Here is an 18422-nt window from a genome sequence, read left to right on the forward strand (position 1 = left end):
GTTACTTGACTTACTTTATGGCTCTTTCTCCATTATGCTTACATATTATACCCTTTTCATTTTGTGAAAACACCCTGACTTATACCTACTCTAGGTGGTATTAAAATCACAGTGGTGGCTGCCTGGGATGAGAGCCAGGGTCATCTACAAAGGGCCCCAAGAAAACTTTCTAGGGACATGGGATTTCTTTTCTTTTTATAATTTTTTTTTTTTCTTTATTGAGTTTACAGAGAGGAAGGGAGAGGGAGAAAGAGAGACAGAAACACTGATGAGAGAGAACATCGATTGGCCGCCTCCTGCATGCCCCATACTGGGGATTTGGCCCACAACCTGGGCATGTGCCTTGACCAGGAATTAAACTGGCGAACTCTTGGTACATGGGTCTATGATCAATCACTGAGCCACACCAACTGGGCGACAGTGATTTCTTTACCTTGATTGTGGGTGGTTCTTATATGACTGTACAAAATTATCAAAGTTCATGACATTGTATGCAAAAAATAAGTAAATGTTATTGCATGTAAATTATGCTTCAACAAAGCTGGAAAAAATAGTATTACCATGCAAAGGAACAAAAGAGTACAGAGGCAGGATTTATTCCATTTGTAGCAACATAATGGTGGGATGTTGTTATTATTTACAATCTAAGTTTCATTAAAAAATGTACAAGTTTAATTACTGGCATATTCCATAAATAGAATAATTTGTTGTTAGTACATTTTTCCCTTTTTGAGTTAAGGGATTGATTAAAATGCTAAAGAAAGCAAAAAATCATCAGTGGGACATGATTCACTGAGAGGGCTGTTACTGTGCACGACTTTATTGCAGCTTTAGTGTGAAGCTGCCTAGGGCTAACAAGACAAACGGGACCCTGACTGCCAGGCTAAAAAATGTCAACTTGCTTCATGGGATAATGGGGAGGTACTAAAAGCTTTTGAACAGAAAAATGTCAATATCAAAATAGTGATCTAAAAAAGAAAGAAATTCTGATACATGATATAGCATGGATGAAACTTTACAATATTATGCTAAGTAGAAGAAGCCAGACATAAAAGAACAAATATTGTATGATTCCATGTACATGAAATATCTAGAATAGGCAAATTACGTCATAGAGACAGAAAGTAAAATAGAGACTCCCAGGGACTAGGGTGGGTCTGGGGGTGAGGAAGGAAGGGGGAGTTATTATTTAATGGGTACAGAGTTTCTGTCTGGAATGATGAAAAAGTATTGGAAACATAATGGTGATGGTTACACAATTCTGTGAATGTAATTAATGCCACTGAATTGTATTCGTGAAAGTGGATAAAATGGTAAATTTTATGTTATATATATTTTACCACAATAAAAACAAACCAAGAGCCAGGCTAAAACAAGATTTTCATGACTGAAAGTTGGACAAAGTTATCTCACATCTATATTGAAACCACTTGTCATCAATAATTAAAAATGAAAAAGCAAACAAAATAAATGGTGATCTAAAGTGTCTCAGCAGGCAATACAGGGCAATAGCTATCAATCACTTCACGTGCCAAAAGATTGCAAACTATTAAACTGGAGGGTCCAGGTCACAGTCTTCCAAATATCCCACAACACCAGATGGTACCAGGTATCCAGCAAATGACTCTTTTATAAATTTAATTTTAAAACACTTACTACTGTGCTTGCTTCTTTCTCCAAAGCAATCCTGATTCTGCTGGAGTCTGCTTAAAGAGAAAAAAGAAAAAGAGAAAGGGTGTAAAGGCTCACATTAATAGCTTCTAAGTGATGTGCATAAAGCCTGAAGAACAAAGTTTTTAAAGTCAAAGAACCAAAGCAGTAGGCAGACTGGTGATTATCAAGCTTTAGCCATCTAGTAATACAGCTCACCTGTTTTTCACTGTTTTATTTCTAAAGTTAACATCTGAAAGTTGACATCTCTATTTACTTATGCCAACCCATTTAGGCTCTAGGAGGTAACATACTCTGCATACTCAGAAGGTCATTATCACCTTCAGCCCAAGCTAGCCATCAAGTCTGTGCTTCTGCTGACAGTTGTGATAGCAGGTGAAACAGGTGTCCCTCAAGGGACCAGCAGCAGGGAGAGAGCACTGGCAACTGGTCCATTTTTAAGGACAGCTCCTTCCTGGATTTCCTCTGGCAGAGGCCTGTGGCCATGTTCCTCATGCATTCAACACTTCAGTAACTTCCATTGAACATCTAATAATGACAGGCACTGAGGACACAACAGTGAGCAAATGAGACACAGTCCCTGCCCTGACATAGCTTTCCCTGTTCTGGTCTGGCTACAGAAGATGGGAGATGCCACCAGACATATGGCCCTGACATGGTGGCACCTCTGCTGGCTTATTTCTCTCTTTTTAGAAATTGTGAAACTATATGTTTCCAAATTATCCAGAAACTTTTCTTAGACTGCTTTTGTTGTGGTTGTTGCCCAGCATTTTAAAACTAATTTCCTCCTATCCTGGGATGTGAACAAAAGTTATAAAACAGCACCTCAGTAAAATTAACACCGAGACAGACTGCTGCAGCCAACTGGCTACCGCATAAGTGATGGAGAAAAGGCTGAATTATAAAGCGGAAGGGTTTACGTTGCTAGAAGGGTTTATAGTCTTATAAAAATAACATTTAAAATTTAACTTTAAGAGAACAGTAGTTTCCAAAGTGTTTCCTTTTTAGCATCTGACACTAAGATAAGGGGCACGAACAGCAGTGGCTTTGCAGCACATCCTAGAGTGGATGAACTACATGTCTTAACTCCTCTCTCATTCTAGTCAGATCTGTTATCTTTGAAGATCTGAGTCACTAATGACAAGAGAAAAAAAACAGCTTTGAAAAAATTAAGAGATGACAATTTCCAAAGGGACAATAAATTACATTTAAAATTTTCTCAGGATTTACTATAGATGTATGAAAATATTCAGCAGCTATTATGTTAACAGTTCCAACCTTTGTAAAGGCTTGTTTTTATTTTCATTTTCTTTTTTAAAGATTTTTAAAATAATGTTTTTATTGATTTCTTAGAGAGAGAGGAAGAGAGAGAGAAATAGAAACATCAATCGGCTGCCTCCTGCATGCCCCCTACTGGGGATCGAGCACACAACCTGGGCATGTGCCCTGACCAGGAATTAAACTGGGACCTCTCAGTCCATGGGATGACGTTCAATCCACTGAGCCACACAGGTTGGGCTATAGAGGCTTCTTTGTTTACTAACTGGTTCTTTGGGAACTTGGGGATACAGTTTCTGATACCATTAACATTATATTTTCATGGTTAAATTCTTAGGCTATCCCACAGAAGCTTTCTACCTTACCCATAACAAACCAGACTAAATGTGGTACTAATGATTATACAGAGAACAATCTTTGCATCACTAAAATCTCCAAACTAAGCTTTCTGATCCCTGGCATACTAAATATATAAGATCCAGTACAGAATTATGTCTTAAGTAATAGAAAGAATATTTTGATCTAAAGAGTATCTCTGAAAAACGTTTCTAATAACTTGAAAATTAAATTATCTTTTTTTGTTACACTACATTTAGAAAGAACACTTAAAAAAATAAGCTTTCCAAAATTCTTACCCTTTTTTCTTGGTGTACTATGTTTAGATTTTCTGGTTTCTTCTAATACCTGCTCACCATATTCTGTGATGATCTAAAAAGTTAAAGCAGAGAATTTGAAGATATGCAATACACTTTTCTTTAGACACTGTCATGTCATTTAATTATCAACATTCTTCCCCTAAATAAGATTCAATGTTGAAAAGTAAAAATGCCATTTGAAAATATATATAATTTAGATACACAGACAAACAGACACTTATGTATGTCTACAAAAAGATCTGGGCCCTGGCCAGGTAGCTCAGTTGGTTAGGGTGTTGTGCCCATTCGTCAAAGTTTCAGGTTCTATCCCCAGTCAGGGGACATACAGAAAGTGACTAATGAATTTGTAAATAAGTGAAACAACAAATCGATGTCTTCCTCTCTCTCCCCCTCCATTCCTCTCTCTCTAAAATCAATTTAAAAAGAAAAAAAAAACATCTGAAAGGATATACAAAAATTACACCTGTAGGTGAACGGAAGCTACACAGACCGTCTCCCAGAACCAAACTGGAATTATAACTATAACACAGACAAATCGATGGGAAAAAGCAACAGAAAAGCAGCTTGCGAGGACCATATAACGAGGGACACTGACTCCATCCCGGTAGGCTTGCGAAGGCAGGAGACGGGGCTGGGAGCCCGCGGTCGGCAGCTCCACAGCGGCCTTAGCTGGGAGCAGCGCCCTTGGGTTACACTCCCAGGCGGCTCCACAGCGCAGAGCCAGGACAGAGGCTAAAACAGCCACAGCCACTCACCTTGGGCTCCGGCAGAGGGAGGGCAGACTGGACTGGAACTGTGTGGGGACACTTGGGATTTGGAGGGCACCCAGAGCTTTTGCTGAGTGCAGCCACGCAGGACGGTGGCCACATTGCTCCTTCCCAGGGCTCTGGGGAGAGGCAGCAGCCCCTCCCTCAGGGATCCAACCCCACCCTGTGGGCCATTGAAGTGCTAATTGAGGCTCACTAACAACCAGCATCTGCCCCACCCTCGTGAAAGCCCCTTGTGCTGAGCACCTGAGGGAGTATTTCAATCAACTGACAACCCAAAACTCATCAAGTAACCTCGACTGCTAGCCGCCAGGCAAAAAGCTAGAGGATAACAGTACCTTTCCTGGGCTGGCAACTTTAACCAGGAAAGTAAGACTTGACAGTGGTGTTTAACGTGGGTCCTCCCTCGCTCATCTAAACACAGGAGAGGGAGCCACAAACAGCAGAACACCAACACCCACAGGGAGAACTTGACAGGCTCCAAAGCCCACAGTGATAGCCAAAATGGTGAAACACAGAAACAGAAGCCAAATGAAAGAGCAAGACACCTCCACTGAAGATGAGATCAATGTGGAGCAATTAGGCATGTTAACAGAGCTAGAATTCAGAGCCATGATCTTGAGGAAGCTGAACAGCATGAGTAAGGACATAGAGACACTGAAAATAAGCCAACTGTAAATTAAAAACCATCAAGAAGAGATAAAAAATGACATATCAGAAATAAAAAACACATTGGAAGGTTTAAAAAGCAGAGTAGAGGAAGCTGAGGACCGGATCATTGAATTAGAAGACAGGGTAGAAAAAATCAACCAATCAGAAAAACAAAAGGAAAAAACTATTAAAAACCAGGAAGACAGCTTAAGAGAACTGTGGGGCAACTGGAAATGTAATAATATTCGCATCATAGGAGTCCCCGAAGAGGAAGAAAACGGGCAAGGGATAGAGAATATATTAAAAAAAATAGTGACAGAAAACTTCCCTAATTTGGTGAAGGAAGAAGGCATTCAAGTTCAAGAAGCACAGAGAGTCCCAAATAAGAAGAACCCAAACAGGCCAACACCAAGACACATAGCAATTAAAATGCCACAAATTAAAGACAAAGAGAGAATCCTAAAAGCAGCAAAAGATAAGCAACAGGTTACCTACAAAGGAAACCCCATAAGGCTCTCAGCTGACTTCTCACAAGAAACACTACAGGCCAGAAGGGAATGGCATGAAGTAATCAAAGTCATGAAAAACAAGAAGCTGCATCCAAGACTACTCTACCCAGCAAGGCTATCATTCAAAATAGAAGGTCAAATAAAGAGCTTCCCAGACAAAAGAAGGCTAAGGGAATACATTAGCACCAAACCAGCACTGCAAGAAATGTTAAACGGACTGCTATAATTAGCAGTAGAAATGGGCAAAAAAATAGAACCACACTAAACAAAAATGGCAATAAATAAGTACATATCAATAATCACCTTAAATGTAAATGGATTGAATGCTCCCATAAAAAGACACAGAGTAGCTGATTGGATAAGAAAGTATGACTCATCTATATGTTGTTTACAAGAGACCCAACTCACAACAAAAGACTCACATAGGTTGAAAGTGAAGGGATGGAAAAAATTTTCCAAGCAAATGGAAAGCAAAAAAAAGCAGGGGTAGCAATTCTCATATCTGATAAAATAGATTTCAAAATGAAGACCATAACTAGAGACAAAGAAGGCCACTACATAATATTGAAAGGATCTATCTAACAGAAGATATAACCCTGATAAACATATATGCACCCAATATAGGAGCACCAAAATATATTAAAAATCTTCTGGAGGACTTCCAAGGAGAAATCGACAACAATACAATCATAGCAGGGGACTTCAACACCCCGCTGACAGCACTGGATAGATCCTCTAGGCAAAAAATTAGCAAGGAAACAGAGACTCTAAATGAAGCACTAGACCAAATGGATTTAATAGATATCTACAGAGAATTACACCCCAAAACTACAGAATACACATTCTTCTCAAGTGCACATGGGACATTCTCAAAGATAGACCACATGATAGGACACAAACTAAATCTCTACAAGTTCAAAAAGATTGAAATCATATCAAGTATCTTCTCAGATCACAATGGCATGAAACTAGAAATCAATTGCAACAAGAACATGCAAAGACATTTCAACACATGGAGGCTAAATAGCATGTTATTAAACAATGAATGGGTCACCGAGGAGATCAAAGAAGAAATTAAAAACTTTTTGGAAACCAATGAAAATGAACACACAACAACACAAAATCTATGGGATGCAGCGAAAGCATTTCTGAGAGGGAAGTTCATAGCACTACAGGCCTACCTCAAAAAACAAGAAAAATTTCTAATTGACTGTCTAACCTCACAACTTAAAGAATTAGAAAGCAAACAAAAAGAAAACCCCAGAGCAAGTAGAAGGAAGGAAATAGTAAAGATCAGAGCAGAAATAAATGACATAGACACCAAAAAAACAATTCAAAGGATCAATTAAACAAAGAGCTGGTTTTTCAAAAAGATAAACAAGATTGATGGACCCTTAGCTAGACTCACCAAGAAACAAAGAGAGAGAACCCAAATACACAAAATCAGAAATGAAAGAGGAGAAGTAACAACTGACACCACGGAAATACAAAAGATCGTTAACAATTACTATGAACAACTATATGGCAACAAATTCAAAAATCTAAGTGAAATGGACAAATTTCTAGAAACACACGACTCCCAAAACTGGACCCGGAAGAGATAGAAAACTTGAACAGACCAATAACAACTAAGGAAATTGAAGAGGTAATCAAGACTCTCCCAGCAAACAAAAGCCCAGGCCTGGAAGGCTTCACAGGGGAGTTTTACCGAACATTCAAAAAAGAACTAACACCGATTCTCCACAAACTATTTCAAAAAATTCAAGAAGAAGGAAGACTTCCAAACACGTTCTATGAGGCCAGCATAATTCTAATTTCAAAACCAGAAAAAGACACTACAAAGAAAGAAAACTACAGGCCAATATCCCTGATGAACATAGATGCCAAAATCCTGAACAAAATATTAGCAAATCGGATCCAGAAATACATCAAAAAAAGTATTCACCATGACCAAGTGGGATTCATTCCAGGGATGCAAGGCTGGTACAATATTCGCAAATCAATAAATGTGATACACCACATAAACAAAATGAAGAATAAAAACCACATGATCATATCAATAGATGCTGCAAAGCATTCGACAAAATCCAGCATCCATTTCTGATAAAAATGCTCAGCAATGTGGGAAAAGAGGGATCATATCTCGACATAATAAAGGACATATATGAAAGACCTACAGCCAACATCAAACTCAATGGACAGAAACTAAAAACATTTCCATTAAGAACAGGAACAAGACAGGGATGTCCATTTTCGCCACTCTTATTTAACATTGTACTGGAAGTCTTAGCCACAGCAATCAGATATGAAGAAAAAATAACAGGGATCCAAATTGGAAAGGAGGAAGTAAAACTGTCATTATTTGCAGATGACATGATATTATACATAGAAAACCCTAAAGACCCCATCAAAAATCTACTAGACTTAATACATAAATTTGGCAAAGTAGCAGGATACAAAATTAAGGTCAAGAAATCGACGGCATTCTTGTACACCAATGATGAACTCACAGAAAGAGAAACTGAAAAAACAATCCCATTTACCATCGCACCAAAAAAATTAAGATACCTAGGAATAAACTTAACCAAAGAAGTAAAGGACCTATTTGCAGAAAACTACAGGTCATTGAAAAAAGAAATAGAGGAAGATATAAGAAAGTGGAAGCACATACCCGGTTCATGGATTGGAATAATTAACATCATTAAAATGTCCATACTACCCAAAGCAATCTATAGATTCAATGCAATCCCCATCAAAATACCAACGACATATTTCATAGAACTAGAACAAATACTTCAAAAGTTCATATGGAACCAAAAAGATCCCGAATAGCCACAGCAATCTTGAAAAAGAAGAACAAAGTAGGTGGGATCACAATACCAGATATCAGGTTATACTACAAAGCGACTGTAACCAAAACAGCCTGGTACTGGCACAAGAACAGGCATATAGACCAGTGGAACAGAACTGAAAACCCAGAAATGGACCCAAAGCAATACGCTCAATTAATATTTGACAAAGGTGGCAAGAGCATACAGCAGAGTAAAGGCAGCCACTTTAATAAATGGATTTGGGAAAATTGGACAGCTACATGCAAAAAAATGAAACTAAACCATCAACTTACACCATACACAAAAATAAACTCAAAATGGATAAAAGACTTAAATGTGACCTGTGAATCCATAAAAATTCTAGAAGAAAATGTAGGCAACAAAATTTCGGACATCATACGGAGCAGAATTTTCACTGATACATCACCTAAGGCAATAGAAACAAAGGAGAAAATGAACACATGGGACTACATCAAACTCAAAAGCTTCTGCACAGCAAAAGAAACAATCATCAAAATGGAAAGGCAACCCACTGTATGGGAGAACATCATTGCCAATGATGTATCAGATAAGGGGTTAATTTCCAATATATATAGAGTGCTCATACAACTCCACAAAAGGAAGACAAAGAACCCAATTAAAATATGGGCAGAGGAGCTGAATAGACACCTCTCCAAACAGGACATACAAATGGCCAAGAGACATATGAAGAAATGCTCGACATCACTAATCATCAGAGAGATGCAAATTAAAACAACAATGAGGTATCACCTCACACCTGTCAGAATGGCCGCCATCAACAAATCATCAAACAACATGTGTTGGCGAGGGTGTGGAGAAAAGGGGACTCTAATACACTGCTGGTGGGAATGCAGACTGGTGCAGCCGCTGTGGAAAGCAATATGGTGTTACCTCAAAAAATTAAAAATTGAACTTCCATTTGACCCAGTGATCCCACTTCTAGGAATATACCCTAAGAAGCCTGAAACACCAATCAGGAAGAATATATGTACCCCCATGTTCATAGCAGCACTATTTATAATAGCTAAGATCTGGAAACAGCCCAAATGTCCATCAGTAGATGAATGGATAAAAAAGCAGTGGTACATATACACAATGGAGTACTATGCAGCGGTAAGAAAGAAAGATCTCTTATCCTTTGAGACGACATGGAGGGACCTGGAAAGTATTATCCTAAGTGAAATAAGTCAAGCAGAAAAAGACAAATACCACATGATCTCACTTATATACGGAATATAATGAACATAACAGTCTGAGGAATACAGTAGACCCAGAAACATGGAAGTAGGGCACAGACTGACATCCCTCAGAAGAGGGGGTGGGGGGGGTGGGAAGAGATAAACCACAGAACTTATATGCATGTATGTATGACCAATGGACATGGATAACTAAGCCGGGGACGGGGCGGGGGTGGGGAGGGCAGGGGGGTGCCAATGGGGTAAAAAAGGTAAAATATCTGTAACAAAAAAATAAATTAAAAAGTAAAAAAAAGAAAGAAAGAAAGAAAGAAATTTTACCACACTATGCACATAAAAAAAAAAAAATTACACCTGTAATTACACTACGGAAATAGCATTGTAGAAGGGAGAAGAGAGGGAAAGGAAGTTTTAACTTTTAATGTTTTTTATATAATTTTACATTTGAATTTTTTCAAGCATGCATAACATGTAATTGTATTTAAAAGATAATAAACACTTGAAAACTGTCCACAGTCAATCCAAAACTCCATACCTCTGGGGTTAAGCACTTCTGGATAAGCCGAGCTAAAGTGCCTCTAGAGAGAAGGGTGGTAGTTGAGGGGCGATGGGAGGGATTCCTTTTAAACATCTGCTTGATTAGATGCTGAAGCTCGTAGGAATAATGAGATGGCAGCGGGCTCAAGGACCCATGACATATTTTGAGGATAAGACTTTTCCAACTATTTGCCTGAAACTAAAAAGTAAAATTAAACTGTAAAAGCAGAAGGAAGGAAGGAGAATGGAAATAAGAATATACCAGCTAAACTGAATTTACAAGAATTATTTTAATTTTATAAATGTTATTTGCTGCTTGGTCATTTTTCTTCCTAGAGGTATTCTTAAGACACTATTCAAAATCTTATGGTGGTTCAGGAGAAAGTAAAAAACTTAAATAGTAAATAGTAAAAAACTTCCCCATCTAGAGAAATCACCATCTATGCTATGAGTACTTTATTACTTATAATAAAAGTTTTTGCAGATATACATTTTAACAGATTTAAAAATCAAAGCAAGCCCAGCCAGTGTGGCTCAGTGGTTGAGCGTCGACCCATGCACCAAGAGGTCACAGGTTGCATTCCCGGTCAGGGCACATGCCCAGGTTGTAGGTCAGATTCCCAGTAGGAGGCATGCAGGAGGCGGCCAATTGATGTTCTCTCTCATCCATGTTTCTATCTCTCTTCCTCTCCCTTGCCCTCTCTCTCTAAAAATCAATAAAGGAAAAAAATAAAGTTAAAAATGTTTAAAAAAAAATCAAAGCAATACATACTTTTTAAAAAGTCAAATCACACTAAGGGTTTACGTAAGTGTAGTATTTGCTTTCTTCACTCCTCCTCAGAAATCCCTAAGCGTGCTTTCTGGCAAAATGCACTTTAGACTTTTCCAGTTTTTTTTCTTATTTTTAATCCTCACCTGAGGATATTTTTCCATTTATCTTCAGATAAAGTTGGAGGGAGAAAGAGAGAGAAAAACACTGATGGGAAAAAGACATATTGACTGGTCACATCCTGTTCAACCCCCCCAGGGCCAGGGACTGAACTGCAACTGTGGTACATGTCCTTGACCAGAATTGAACCTGTGACGCTTTGGTCCCAAGGCTGACGCTCTAACCGCTGAGCCAAACCAGCCAGGGCGACTTTTCCAATTTTAAACATCTATTGCAAAATCCCTTTCACCTTTCATGTCATCAAAGTAGGTTTTAAAATTTGACAATATGCCTAGGCCAGGTGGCTCAGTTGGTTGGTGTGTCGTTCCATACACCAAAAGGTTGTGGGTTCAAGTCCCAGTCAGGGCCGGATCATACAGGAAACAACTGATCAACGTTTTTCTCTCACAGTGATATCTCTGTCTCTCTCTCTCTCCCCCTTCCTGTCTCTCTAAGATGAATAACAATGTATCTTTGGGTGAGGCTTAACAAACAAACAAACTGACAATGGACTAGAATATAAAATGTCATACAAGAATAATATTTTATTTTATTTTTTATATTTTTCTTTGAGGACAGGTGGTAGATCCGCCCTCACTCTGCACCTCTCCCTCCCTCTTCCTCACAGTTATAGAATAACATTTAAAAAGTATTCATTGTATAACAGATATATTAGAATTAACATAAGATTCAGTTTTGTGGCCAGTGTGGCTCAGTGGACTGAGGCATCCTGGTTCAATTCCCAGTCAGGGCACATACCCAGGTTTCAGGCTCGATCCCCAGAAGGGGATGTTTCTCTCTCACACTGATGTTTCAATCTCTCTCTCCTTTCCTCTCTCTCTAAAAAATAAAAATAAATAAAAAATAAACATAAGACTCAGCCTTGATAATACTTATGTAAGAACATATTGGCATTCTGCCTTGGAAGTGCATTACCCTGTTAGTAAAATATACAAATGCAGATATAAAAAAGGAAAAATCAACATATTACAAAGAAAAAGTTCAGGTAATGAAAAATAAAATCGAATCTGCTTTCCCTTAGGCATTTTAACTACTGTACCAAGTTTTACTGCATTTTCTAAAGGCTTGAGAACTACTTTTGCCTTAAAGCAGATGAGAGAACAAACTATACACCAAATATTCAGGGCACTATATTCCTTAATACTTATCTTGCTAGAAAAAATAACATATATATGAAAGTTTACAAAAAAGTCATAATCAGAGAAATAAAGAACATAGTCACAAATAAGATAATGAAATTTAAAAAATTTAAAAAGTAATTTTATTTGTGTACAACAGTGGTTCTCCACTTGGGCCACACATTAGAATCACCTTTTAAAAAATACTAATATCTATGAACTCCTACGTTCATAACAGCACTATTTACAATAGCCAAGATTTGGAAGCAGCCCAAGTGCCCACCAGTAGATGAGTGGATAAAAAAACTGTGGTACATATACACAATGGAATACTACTCAGCCATAAAAACAAAGGAAATCTTACCCTTTGTGACAGAATGGATGGACCTGGAGAACATTATGCCAAGTGAAATAAGCCAATCAGAGAAAGACAAGTAGCATGTGATCTCACTAATATGTGGAATCTAATGAACAAAATAAACTAACAAACAAAATACAAACCGACTCATAGATACAGAGAACAGACTGACAGCTGTCAGAAGGGAGAGGAAGGTAGCGGGGTTGGGTAAAAAGGTGATGGGATTACACAAAAAACAAACAAAAGCCTCATAGAAAACAGCATGGTGACTACCAGAGGGAAAGGGGGGCAGGGAGAGGTAGGAGAGGGTACAAGGGAGATAAATAGTGATAGAAGATTTGACTTAGGGTGATGAACATACAATATACAGATAATGTATTATAGAATTGTACCCCTGAAACCTGTATAATTGTATTAACCAATGTCACCTCAATAAATTCAATTAAAAATAAAAGTACTACTGTCCAGGATACCCTCAGAGATTTTAATTCAATTAGTCTGGTGTGGCCTTTAAAAAATTAGTATTTTTTAAAGTTTCCCAAGTTGTTCTAATTATGCAGCTGGCATTACAAGCCACTTATATTCAAGGAAGACAACTTCTCATTAACAGTGCATGCCTTCAGCTTGAGTTACTTTCATCTAGTGGTGGTGAAGGATTTTTCTCAAATATTCACTCTCAAGCTGTATGAATCAGGGGTGGGGAACCTTTCTTCTGCCAAGGGCCATTTGGATATTTATAACATCATTCTTGGGCCATACCAAATTATCAACCTAAAAAGTAGCCTGCTATATTTTGTCAGGCTAATCTAGTGAGGCGTGTGATGTTAGCTGGTATTGATTTTGCCAGCCTTAAACGGCCTGCAGGCTTGACGTTCCCCACCCCTGCTACATGCTCTCAAGCACATCTGTGAAAATGCTTGCTAGATTAAAATGCTTTTAATCTGTGCCCAAAGAACATAACTTATTTCTATGCAAAGCTAAGACCTAATAAACAACTTGTGTAATAAACAACTGCTGAGCAAGCAGCGCATGTTATTTAACCTCTTTTTTGTTGAATTATTTCTTAAAATTATTTCTTTTATTTTATTAGAAATAAAATGGCTCAGTGGTAAGAATCAACCCATGCACCAGGAGGTGGCTGGTTCGATTCCCGGTCAGGGCACATGCCCGGGTTGGGGGCCCAGTCCTCGGTGGAGGCTTGTGGGAGGCAGCCAATCGATGTTCTCTCTCATCAATGTTTCTATCTTTCTCTCCCTCTCCCTTCTTCTCTCTCTAAAAGCAATAAAGAAAAAAAAAATCTTGAAAAATATATAATATAATAGGGCAAAGTTTATTTTCTCATAATAATTCAGTTAGAGAAGAAACTCACATAATAAGTGAAATCTAGCCTTGGTCAGTTTGGCTCCGCAATTAGAGCGTAGCCCTTGGACTGAAAAGTCTTGGGTTCGATTCCCAGTCAAGGGCATGTACCTCAGTTGCAGGTTCATCCCTGGTTCATCCCCAGCCTTGGTCGGGGCTCATGCAGGGGGCAACCAATCGATGTGTCTCTCTCACATGGATGTTTCCTTCTGTCTCTGTCTCCCTCCCTCCCTCCCATTCTATCTAAAAATAAGTAGAAAAATATCCTCAGGTGAGGTATTAAAAAAAAAAAATGGTACTGCCACTGGAAAACAGTTTGGTGGTTCCTTAAAAAGCTAAATTTACAATTACCATATAACCCAGCAATTCCACTCTTAGGTATATACCCAAAGCACTTAGAAACAGGGATTTTAATAGATACTTGTATACTCATGTTCATAGCAGCATTATTAACAATGGCCAGAAGGTGGAAAGAACCCAAATGTCCATCAATAGATGAATGGATAAACAAAATACAGTATAAACATACAATAGAATATTATCTAGTCATAAAAAGGAATGAAGTTCTGACACATGCTACCACATGATGAACCTTTAAAATCTTATGCAATGTGAAGTAAGCCATATACAAAAGAAAACAATATTGCATAATTCCACTTATATGAAATATCTAAACTATGCAAATTCATAGAAACAGAAAGTGGATTACAAGGCTTGGGTGAGAGGGCAATGAGAAGCTATTATTTAATGGGTACAGAGTTCCTGTTTGGGATGATGGAAAAGTTTTGCAAATAGATAGTAGTGATGGCTGTACAACAGTATGAACTAATTAATGCCACTGAATCATACATTAAAAAATGGTTAAAATGATGCCCTGACTGGTTTGGCTCAACGGTTAGTGTTGGTCCACAGACCAAAGAGTCACGGGTTGAATTCCTGTCACGGGCACATACCTCGGTTGTGGTTCGTCCCCAGTATTGATCGGGGTCATGCAGAAGGCAACCAATGTGTCTCTCTCGAATCCATATTTCTCTCTCTCTCTCTCTCTCTACTCCTCCCTCCCACTCTATCTGAAGATAACTGAAAAAATATCCTCAAATGAGGATTTAAAAAAAAGAAAAAAGGTTAAAATGAGCCTGGCCAGTGTGGCTCAGTGTGGCTCACTGGACTGAGTGTCATCCCATGGACTGAGAGGTCCTGGTTCGATTCCCAGTCAGGGCACATGCCCGGGTTGTGGGCTCAATCCCTAGTGGGTGGGGTGTGCAGGAGGTAATCAATCGATGTTTCTATCTCTCTCTCTCTAAAAAAAAATCAATAAAACATTTTTTAAGATGGTTAAAATGGTAAATTTTAGGTTACATATATTTTGCCTAAATAAAACTAAGAATAGCAAAAGGAAGAGGGGGAGGGAGAAAGCAGGAAAGAAGGGAGAGGGCAAGGAAGGGAGGGAGGGAGGGAAGCTAGATATCAAAATAAAAAAACTAAATAATGGAAATTTCCTATTAGTATATGCTACAAAAGCAACTCAAGGCAAAGATGACAGCAATAGAAACATGAAACTTTTATAATGAATTCATTCTAGGGAAGCAAACTGCCTACTGGACTTTGGTACCTGACTTATCACTTGGCCAGATATAACAAGGGGCTGCCTTTCCATTTTGCCCACCACACTTACTGGATGCTTCAGGGTACAGAGTTCATACAGAATGCATCCCAAGGACCAGATGTCACTGGAAACAAAGAAGTAATGTGGGTTATAAGTGAGCATATGAAAAAAATATATACTTTCCAATATTAAAAAATAAAAAATTACCATTAATAAAAACAGATATTGCAAGTAATTCCTAGCTATCAAAAGTAAAATATATGGCACTGGTCAGTCTGGCTCAGCGGTTAGAACGTTGGCCTGCGGTCCAGAGAGACCCGGGTTTGGTTCCCACTAAGGACACGTACCTTGGTTGCGGTTTGTCCCCAGCTCTGGCTGGGTCGTGCAGGTGGCAGCCACTCAATGTGTCCCTTTCACGTCAATGTTTCTCTCTCTCTCCCTCCCACTCTATCTGAACAAAAAATGGAAAAATGTCCTCAGGTGAAGATAAAAACAAAAAAGAAGCAAATAAACAAAAAAAATTGAACAATAAAAATAACAACCCAGCTTAAAAAAAAAAAGTAAAATATATATGGTAAGTTTTAATATGTGGGTAGTTACTAACAGTAATGCTCACAAATTCTCTGCTCCCCAAGCTCTGCCTCTCCAACTCAGGGTGGCTCAGGTACCATTTCAGCAGTATTCGGTGAAAGACGGGACCTTTGTGGACTCCAGTGATTACAGGTAAAAGGAGGACTTCAGATGTCATCCCGTGAGCTTAAACCCAGATCATCCAAGCACATCAGGCCTTTGATCACACCTCCTGCTGGCCATCAATCTACCTTGGGCACAGTTTGTGCCCTGCTGAATGGCTCTAAGGGACAGTGTTCTTCCTTATCATAAACCAAAACATGTCTCCTTGGGAAGAGAACAAGACTCTTCAGCAGAAGAGAGTTCTATAATTTGCCCTAAACATTCACTCTTCTTCATCATTCTTATCTTCCAGATGTTTATAGAAGATACTCTTTTTATTTTAACTAATGGTTTTTAGCAACTGTTTCCCCCAAATTTAAATTTTTTAAAGTTTGAAACCTAAAGAAAAGTTACAAATGCCCATATACTCCTTCCTTGTTTCCCCCAGTCATTAACATCTGCCAGGTTTGCATGCTGGTTCCCTCCTCCATCTCTAGTACAAGCTCTTGGGGAACAGCTGCAGACATCACTACACCCCAAACACATGGGCATGTATCTCCTAAGAGCAAGGACACTCTCCCTCATAGACACAATGCCATTATCACATCCAAGGAGTTTAACCTGAGTCCAATAATATACTCTAATATTTCTGTGAAACTGAAATCTTCCCAATTGTCCCGGTAAGTCCCTTTATAGCTGTTTTGTCACCAGTTCAGTCAACTTTACTCTTAAGGAACCTATTTAGTATGGATGATCATACCCTCTTCAGAAAGCAACTTGACAGAAGGTAACAAAAGCCTTTTAGTGTTTCTGCTTCTAGGAATTCATGCCACGAATGTATACAGAACAACAGATTTATACACAAAAGGTACATTAATCACAACATTCTTTTTTTTTTATCCTCACCCGAGGACATTTTTTTCCATTTTTTGTTCAGATAGAGTGGGAGGGAGAGTGAGGAAGAGAGGAAGAAAGAGAGAGAGAGAGAGAGAGAGAGAGAGAGAGAGAGAGAGGGAGAGAAACATCGACGTGAAAGGGACACATCGAGTGGTTGCCACCCGCACAATCAACCAGGGCCGGGGAAAAACTGCAACCGATGTACCCGATGTACGCTCCCTTCACAGGAACCAAACCCGGGTCTCTCTGGAACGCAGATCGACGCTCTAACCACTGAGCAACACCAGCCAGAGCATTCACAACATTCTTTATAACACTGAAAATGGCAAACAATGCCCTGGCTGGTGTGGCTCAGTGGGTTGGTCATCATGCCCTGCACTGAAAGGTTGTTGGTTGGATTCCTGGTGAGGGCACATGCCTGGGTTGAAGGCTCGATGCCCAGTAGGGAGCATGGAGGAGGCAGCCGATTAATGTGCTCTCATACGGATGTTTCTCTCCCTTCCTCACTCTCTACAAATCAATAAACTATTCTTTCAAGAAAAAAAGACTCCAAAAATGTTATTAACAGCTGTGAAAAAGTGGGTGATTGCCATTTCCTTTCTTGTACATCTCCGTATTTCCAATGCTCCCCTTCCCACCCACTCATTCAACAGGCACATTACATTCAGCAAAAGGTTTAAGTTTCAAATCATAAGGTCTTCATACTATCTTCTTGTAATCTATTAACCTATTAGTCAAGTGCTTATTATCTAGTCCTATAAATGTTAACTCAATGACATAATCCAGTGGTTCCTAAATTTTGCTACACATGGAATCACTTGGTGATCCTGGAAACTACTGAGAACTGCTTCTCATCCCAGACAGTCTCATTTAACTGGGATGACTGTAACCTGTACTTTGCAATTTTTAAAAATGGGAACAGCAAAGTTTGAGAGCCAGTGGTATAATTCACACTGTCCCTAGAGATGACCAGCCTTTCTTTCAGCATTTACATTTAGTTCCTCTTAACACTGATTACAGCAGTTAGAAAACTATGATTTTATCTAGAAGCCTAGGAACTCAGATTTGTTTCAGGTATATATTTTTAAAAAATCAAACTTCATTTGTAGGCTACAATGCCTGTCACCAAACAGTCACCCTTGCACCGAGTAAGTACATCACCTACCTTTTATTGTTATAAGGCATATTTTCCCAAATTTCCGGGGGCACATAGTAAGGTGTTCCCACATAAGTACAAGCAAACGCCATGGGACTAAAACCACAGAAAGGCAAAGAATGAGTACAGAGCATTCCCGAATAACAGATGTTTGGATCACTCACTCTTACTACTACAGCACAGATATACA

General features: G+C 38.8%; 1 protein-coding gene across 1 annotated transcript in view; it reads right to left on the reverse strand.

Annotated features, from left to right (window-relative positions):
- NEK3 (NIMA related kinase 3) overlaps positions 1-18422 on the reverse strand; it is a 28870-nt gene that overhangs the window by 5815 nt on the left and 4633 nt on the right. Inside the window, exons 6-10 of the mRNA XM_036250002.1 lie at positions 18242-18328; positions 15577-15631; positions 10116-10316; positions 3585-3657; positions 1657-1706 (exon numbers count right to left, since the gene is read on the reverse strand). Of these exons, the coding sequence (XP_036105895.1) occupies positions 1657-1706; positions 3585-3657; positions 10116-10316; positions 15577-15631; positions 18242-18328 (466 nt within the window). The remainder of the gene's footprint in view (positions 1-1656; positions 1707-3584; positions 3658-10115; positions 10317-15576; positions 15632-18241; positions 18329-18422) is intronic.

Source organism: Molossus molossus, unplaced genomic scaffold (assembly GCF_014108415.1).
Source record: "Molossus molossus isolate mMolMol1 unplaced genomic scaffold, mMolMol1.p scaffold_m16_p_9, whole genome shotgun sequence".
NCBI classification, from domain to species: Eukaryota; Metazoa; Chordata; class Mammalia; order Chiroptera; family Molossidae; genus Molossus; species Molossus molossus.